The sequence below is a fragment of the Euprymna scolopes genome, chromosome 1 (assembly GCF_053919585.1).
Source record: "Euprymna scolopes isolate OS-2025 chromosome 1, ASM5391958v1, whole genome shotgun sequence".
In the NCBI taxonomy this organism is placed as follows: domain Eukaryota; kingdom Metazoa; phylum Mollusca; class Cephalopoda; order Sepiida; family Sepiolidae; genus Euprymna; species Euprymna scolopes.
The window spans coordinates 68386777-68395379 of record NC_136482.1 but is presented as its reverse complement, the minus strand read 5'-3'; the positions used below and the strand labels follow the sequence as shown (position 1 = coordinate 68395379).

Genomic DNA, 8603 nt, shown 5'->3' with positions numbered 1-8603 from the left:
AATAGAGATATAAGTAGATATATAGATAGCCATAGATAGAGATAAATAGATAGATAGATAGATGGAGAGAAAGAGAGAGAGAGAGAGAGAGAGAGAGAGAGAGTGAGAAAAATCTTAATTATTAATGCTTTTTAAAGTTTTTTCATAAATAGTTGCGTTGTCTGCATAGATGTCAATGAATGATATAATGTTTTGAATTTTTGAGATGAGGATAAGTTATTTGTATTTTTTGGATTCATCGGACTACTGTTATCATCTTGAGTGTGATTTTCACAACGTTTCGGTCGATGTAACCTCCGAATTTCTTCAGGTGTATCTTGTCAAACCCGGGAATGTTTCTGTCGAACTCGGGAATTTGGATTTTTGAGGATGTGGGGATGCCCAATGCACACATGGAATACTTTGAGGAAATGACATTAGGATCAACACCACTAAAACCAACAATGTGGTTGCGATATGTAGATGACACATTCATACTCTGGCCTCATCAGGAAAATGTTCAAACATTAATAGACCATGTGAACTTAATCTGTCCAACTATACAGTTCACGATGGAAAAAGAACATAACAACGAATTACTGTTCCTAGATGTGCTGACAACCCGCACTGATCAAGGGTTTATGTCATTTGTATACCGAAAATCAACCTTCACTGGACAGTACCTAAACTTCACCTCCCATTATCCATATAATGTAAAGAAAGAAATCCTCCGTATCCTACAACACCGAGCAAAAGCAATATGTTTTAACAGCAATGCATATCCAGAGATGGACAGTTTAAGAGAAACCCTCCACCGAAACAATTATCCAGAGAGCATAACATCAGCTGCAAAAAATCTGGACAAGATACGGACACCACTCACAAACTCGCCACCATATATGAAGGGCTTGTCTGAAAAAAGTTCAACGAATATGTAACCCAACTGACAGGACAATATTCAGGAGGGATTAAACTCTCCGGAAACAACTTGTGAGAGTCAAGCCCCCTACAGAAAAAATCATGACCAAGAACTGTGTATATGAAATCCCATGTAAATGTGGAAAACTATACAAAGGTGGAAAATGTCATCCACTAAAAGTACCGTTAAATTTTTTTCGAAAAGCCATAGTACGTGGAGAGATTAAAAAATCAGGTATAGCTGACCATATTTGAAAGGAAAAGGGAAACCATCTACCACTATGGGATGAAGCAAAAATTATAGACAGAGAAGAACGGTAAAGAATAAGACGACTGAAAGAAGCAGCACATATGCTGGGGAATATCCAATTATTAAGTATACCTAGTATATAATTTAATACGATATGGGAACCGTTAATTATAAATAATACATAATATATACAAATAATAAGTAAACACACACACATATGTATATATATATATATATATATATATATATATATATATATATATATATATAGATAGATAGATAGATAGATAGATATACGTTAATATATAGTAATAATTAGTAATAAATAGTGATATTTACAACTAGAAATAAAAATAGGTTTAAGGCTCCTAAAATTCGTACTAGAATTGTCCGCAAGGACCCGTGACGAAGTGGTTAGAGTACTTGGCAAAAGCAAGTGTAAAAAGTGATATTCACCTGAAGATTAAAGGTTCCATATAACTGAAAAATACAATTGCGAATTACTTAGGGCGTATAGCTGACAGAACAAGAGCATGCTACCCCCGTGAAGTAAATAAAGAGTTCCACTCGAAATTCCGTCCAAATTCCCGAGTTCGACAAAACTTGAAGAAGGTCGGAGGTTACATCAACCGAAACGTGAAAATTACACTCAAAATCATCTTGAGTGTGATTTTTATGAGAACAGTAGTCCTATGAATCTAAATAATACGAAAGATATAATGATTTGATTTTAAGGATTGTTTATGAAGATTAGAAATAGTTTTGGATAGAAAACAGATCCCTGAGGCACCGTTGCAATGTGCTACGGACTTCTATAAGCCAAAAGTTACTATTATATCTATTGAAAAAGAGTTTCATTGTTGAAAGGACAGATCCAGATCTATGGCTAACAAGCGTGTAGAAGAAACCTTTCATATATCAAGAGCTATCACCCTAGAAATGAAATCTTTATCGATATGTTCACTGAATGCAATCACAGTTAGTACGTCAGCTGTAGATCTTGCAGATTTGTCACTAAACGATTATTTTTGACATAAGGGACTAACGTAATATGATGCAGAGGATCGATTTCCAATATTTTTAAATACTTGACAGACCAAAGAGTCTTGCAAGGTAATGGAATAGATAACTTCTTTAAGGAACAATTGAACAGCTTTGTATGGATAGGATGGATAGAAACTATTTTGGGTTTGACTTGCAGTTTATGAGGTACTATGACTGAAATATCAAGACCAGTTGCATTGTTGCTATCGGGGTTCTTAATATGTTTATTGACATCACAGACAGTTATTCGGATGTTGCATAGAGCTTATTCAGCCAAGGTAAGGGAAAGCCTGAGGGTAAGTGTTCATGATCGCAAAAGAATGAAATTAGTTCTTTGCAAAAATTCTGACTATATCAAATGCTGAATATTCAGTAGCGTCAAAAACTAAGGGACATCGTTTTAAAACCTAATATTTGTAAGAAATAACAACTATGAAAAGCTGAAATTTTGACAACTGGTAGTCGTTATCATCCGTAATAACATACTAAAATTTGAATCATTTGCAAAGGATAGAAAAAGAATTATAACAATCATTTATTTATTTTCAAAATAAGAACGTCCAAAAGTAAGTGACAAAATTGAAAAAACAAAACAAAAAACAATGTAAACAGCAAATAACCCCCCCCCAATAAAATGCAATTCTAAACGAGTCGAGATAAGGGGTGGGAGGCGAACACAAAAGAACAAAGAATAAAAATGAATATAATTACGACATTATGCGAAGTAATTGGTTAAGTCCAGAAATAAAAAGAGCATTTAAATATGAATGTCATTGCAATCATTAGCTTAGATGTCAAACGTGGATAGATAGAGGTTGGGTGACAAAAATATAAAGTATTTAGCTTGTTGGTGTAAACTAAAACCCCAAATCAAAATATCAGGAGGAAATAATATTTCTGATCTCGAAGTTTTCGAAAAGCTGTAGAAAGTAATGGTATAATCCAATTTTAGCACAGACTTTTCTTTCGGTTCCCATTTAGTCAAATTGGTACAGTCCCTTTCTGATAAGCATTCCGTCGGCTATTCATCCGGCAATTATTCCCTTGTGATCGGGCAGCAAATTTCCACCTCGTTATAATCCCAGTTTTAGCAATTCCGTTGGTTGCTGGTTGCAAACTTCAAGTTGATTGTTAATCAATCTTTATGATGCCGCAAATGAATCCCATTACGTCCTGGTGACTTCATAATCCTTTGCCATATATATATATATATATATATATATATATATATATATATATATATATATATATATATATATATATATATATATATACATATATATATATATATATATATATATATATATATATATATATATATATATATATATATAATCTTTCGAAACCAAGTTTAGGTTCCAGAGATCTGTCTTCTTTTGCTACACAAGAAAATCTTTAAGCGACTTAGCCTTAATCGTTGTGGTTGTTTTTATGTGCGTTGACTCAAACGTACAGCGTTTATATTGTATACGCTGTGGATTCATGTTCTGGTTTGATCAGCGAGACGCGCCCCATTTTACATCTGTCTCGAACGCCGGCCACGAACAGGAATGCGTTTTCTTAACGTTTTCTACAGCACGTGGCGTTCGTTCCTTGAGTTATTTCCTTTCCTTTCTCTTTACCTTGGGGAAGAGGGATGGTCTAATAAGAAAGAAGGGAAGAGAGAGAGAGAGAGAGAGAGAGAGAGAGAGAGAGAGAGAGAGAGAGAGAGAGAGAGAAATATACTGTGTTAGAGGAATGGGTAGGATTAGATTCCTGGATCATTTCCGTCGGGGGTTTTAACTTTGGAGGAAGGGGAAGGGCCGTCTGTCTATCTGGCAAATATAAAAGGAAATAGCCCAGTACTGATTCCATGTCACAACGTTAAAAATTGAAGTTTTGGGTTTTCGTTTATGCTTGTGTTGGTATAAGAGAAACTGTGGAATAGGTCAGCAGAAGAGTTTATCAACACTACTAAGTGATACAGGAGGAAATTAATAAAAGTTCTCTTTTCTTTTTTTCTGGAGGATTAACTTTGAATCATGACGATTTTGCATGAGCACCTATCAATGAGAACACTGTCTTCAAAATGAATATGTGTTTGCTCACAGTAGTTGAAAACAAACGCGTCGACGATTCGGTGCGTTTTGTACAACAAATAGTTTTAGCGTCAGTATGTAACAATGGATGAAACAGGAGTCCATCATTTCAAATCGACAGTCAAGTGAGTAGACAACAGTAAATGAAAGCTGAACATCAACTAGCAGGATTTTGGCTTCTGTATTTTGATATGCCATCATATTTTTTTTATTTTAATTTGAGTAGGAAAAAACTATAAACAGTGAATATTATATTGAATTATTGCACATTTGATCCATAAATGAAAAATAAAAATATGCTTGTTCACCAAAACAATACACCGTATCACAAGTCGATCGCAATGATGGCAACTACATGAACTTCGAATTGCTTCCGCACCTATCTCCATCTTCGGGTCCAACTCCAGTCACTACTAGCTGTTTGAAGACACCGAAAGAATGCTCCATGAAAAGAGATTTAGTTGCAATGATGAAGTAATATTAGAAACTGAAGCATGTTTTGAGGACTAAAAACAAAAAAAGCATCAGGTTGTTATAGAAGCCAAACGCTGCATCATTCTAGAGGACTATGTTAATTTTTCCCCCTAAAAGTTGTTGTTGCCTTATAAAGTGATGCGTTATTTCACGTGATTAATATATATATATATATATATATATATATATATATATATATATATATATATATATATATATATATATATAAAGTCTTAGGGAAGTAGACGTTTATTAACTCAACTGTAGCATAATGATTTTCCCTCGGCACCAAATCCAACAGTATCTAGATCATTGTAGAGGGTCGTTTGTTTCCAGTTGATATAGATAGAGCTTTTATCCTGTGCAATGCTGGAGGTTCACCTTCCCAGGATTTGCTATCTCTCCTCGAGAACTGGTTTGTATTTTGTTTTGCTAATCCCCTGCGGAACCCCTATGAAAAATACCAACAGACTGGCAATGTACTTTTTGCAGGCCAGAGTACTCTTCCTCTAGGGCACTGGCTCTTCAAATTCCACTTTCCGACCCTTGTGTTACATCATCCCACCGTGGGACGGAGATAAACATCTTTAGTATCATGACAGATGGCTATATTTATAATGGAGAATGCTCAATATCCGTGGTAGAGTAAAATAGATGTCATATGAAATGACAATTGAACACACAAATTCAATCGCATTCACGAAATCAATATTTTTACTAAATAACTATAAACTATGTATGTGTGTGTGTGTGTATGTGTGTGTGTGTGTGTGAAAGAGACAGACAGTGAGTGAGAAAGAGAGTGAGAGAGAGAGAAAGAAAGAGAGAGAGAGAGAGAGAGAGAGAGAGAGAGAGAGAGAGATAGAGAGACCCAGTTAAAATAATGCCATTGACGCGAACCCGATTCCAAGATGCCAAATTTATAAAAGAATACTTGATTAATCACGTGATTCTTGGTCTTTTTGTGTCTTCGATGCTCTTCCATAGTCGAACAAAAGTAACACAGAGTGTAGGCTGGCTCTGTCGAAAAACAAGAAGAAACGAACAATAAAGACGTATTTATTATGGCGCTTCAATAAACCCTCAGTAGCTCACAACAGGAGCCAGACTCCTTGGTTAGAAACACTAAAACATCCACAACACTGATTCACACACACAAGTCTACATATCTACAAGCGCGGGAAGTAGGTGGGGGGGGTTAGAGGTCTGCTGTGAAGCCTGCCACTCGAATTTTGATAAATACCACCAGCCCACCTAATGGGAAAATTGAAATAACAGTAAGTCCTTCAATGATTTTCCCTCCCTCTCTTTCTTTCTGTCTTTCTCTCTCTCTCTCTCTCACACACACACACACACACACACACACACACACACACACACACACACACACACACACACACACACACACACACACACCAATACCCCACTCTATGATAAAGGACAATGTATATTTATTTGTCTCGCCACAAAGTTAACGAGTACAAAACCGCTCGACGAAAGATGAAAAGGAGAACGCCAATCTATTGCTAAAATGTTTTCTTTCTTTTTCTTTCTGCTTTCTATACAGATTTATGTCTTTTTTAAAAAACTTTCAAGTTTCGAACATGTTCTTTCTTTTTTTTCTTTTTCTTTCTTTCTTTTTCTTTCTTTCTTTATGTACGCAATAATTGTTCTCTTTCGATTCTACCGATTATTTTTAAACCCAGTATCTATACGCCCCCTCCCCCCACTACATCACACTCGGTCCCATCTTTAAAAAATATCCACGCCCTTCCAAGGAAGAAAATTAAAGGAAGAAAATGAATAACAGCAAAGTCACTGTCGATGCTGTTTTTCTTTTCGTCATCAAAATTGGCCCATTTGTTCCCAACTCGCGATAGTTCAGTCCTATCCCATTGAAATAATAACACAAAGCATTAGAAAGACTTACGCTGGAAAGGAAAACGAAAGTCAGACAAAACTCGTCGTTTGAAATGAAATCAGAAAGTAATCCTAATTCTAAATAGATCGTGACAGGCGGTGTTATTTTTCCTTAGATATTCAGAAATTATAATAAAATATATGAATATGTAAAATATATGAAAAGTGAAATTAATACAGTAATTCTATAATTTTATGTATATATTAGTGTGAACACCGGCGAAGCATAATTTTTCCGTAATATTCACTAACACACGTACACTTTCATGTGACAATCGTAACAACAACAAGAACAACATTAATAATAATAACAATAATAACAATTTTAATAATAATAATCATAATACTATTAATAATAAAATACTACTACTACTACTACTACTACTACTACTACTACTACTACTAATAATAATAATAATAAATAATAAGAAAGCATTAGTGAATTTGCATCCGTAATAATATGAACTATGAAAGCAAGTTTTATTGGATGAAAAAGAAGAACAGAACAACCGGACCCGACAGAAAAAAAAACATTACTAGATCCAGATATGGGAAGAACGGCACGGTTATAATAGAAATCCGAAACGGCTGAAAGAAATGAAAGAAGAACAAATCGAAGAAGGGACAAAGAAAGAAATAAGCAAGGAAACCCTCATAACAACCCTACGAAAATTGGCAAACTGGAGAGCACCAAGTCACGACTGAATACTTGCATATTGGTTTAAAAAATTCACGACTCTACATGAACGGCTAATTCAGAACTTGAAAAGATCTGTACAGGAAGCACACGTGCCAGAATCGATGACGAAAGGTTTAAGTACACTAGTGCAAAAAAGGTATAACTACACTAGTGCAAAAAAGGTATAACTACACTAGTGCAAAAAAGGTATAACTACACTAGTGCAAAAAAGGTATAACTACACTAGTGCAAAAAAGACGCAGGAAAAGGAACCATCCTCACCAACTACAGATCTAGAATATGTCTAACTATTACGTGGAAAATACTAGCAGCGCAACTGAGTGACACAAATTTACCACTCCTTACATAATCGCAGACTACTCACTTAGGAACAGAAAGGATGCCAAAAAGTGAAAAGAGGAACATATAACCTATTATACATAGACCAAAGCCTCCTGAAGAAAGTAAAAAGTAGGAAAAATAATCTAGCCATTGCATGGATCGACTACAAGAAGGCACATGACAGTATCCCGCACGCATGGATAATAGAATTCCTGAAAATGTACAAAATACCAAGCAAGATTATCAATTTAATAGAAAATGCAATGAGAACACGGAGACTTGAACCAACAGCTGATATACATAACTAACATCAAAATACAAAGAGATATTTTCCAAGGTGATCTTTTATCACCACTACTATTCATCCTAGCCATGATGCCTCTTAACAAGATACTAAAGAAATGCGATACCAGATACATGTTCACTCATGCAGATGAAAGAATGAACCCCCTAAGGTACATGGATAACCTAAAACTGTTTGCGAAAACTAAAAAGAAACTAGAGTCACTAATAAACACAACCAGAATCTTCAGCCAGGATATACGAATAGAATTCAATATGAAAAAGTGCGAATTCCTGATCATAAGCGGAAAATTGGAAGCAATCAAACTGAGATGAGAGAACTAGGTGAACATGACAGCTACAAATATTTAGGAGTTCTGGAAACAGACAGCATTAAAGCAACTGAAATGAAAGGAAAAATTCGATAGAAATATCTCAGAACGACATGAAAACTCCTTTAAACCAAACTATACAGTAGAAATCTAATAAAAACTTTAAACACATGGGCAGTGTCACTAGTAAGATACTCTGCACCGTTTATAAGTTGGACCAAAAAAGAACTGAAGCATCTCGATCAGAAAACCAGGAAACTTATGACTATGCACAATGCACTACGCCCAAATGATTATACTGACCG

The 8603-nt window shown here is 35.1% G+C and overlaps 1 protein-coding gene across 7 annotated transcripts in view; it reads right to left on the bottom strand.

Annotated features, from left to right (window-relative positions):
• The window catches only part of LOC145301615 (lipoxygenase homology domain-containing protein 1-like), a 272867-nt gene that overhangs the window by 62861 nt on the left and 201403 nt on the right, over positions 1 to 8603 (bottom strand). For 5 of the 7 annotated variants that reach the window (XM_080144629.1, XM_080144618.1, XM_080144637.1 and 2 more), the window contains exon 4: positions 5678 to 5763. In XM_080144629.1, the coding sequence (XP_080000755.1) occupies positions 5678 to 5763 (86 nt within the window). The remainder of the gene's footprint in view (positions 1 to 5677; positions 5764 to 8603) is intronic. The other 2 variants (XM_080144597.1, XM_080144607.1) reach the window with 1 other exon arrangement.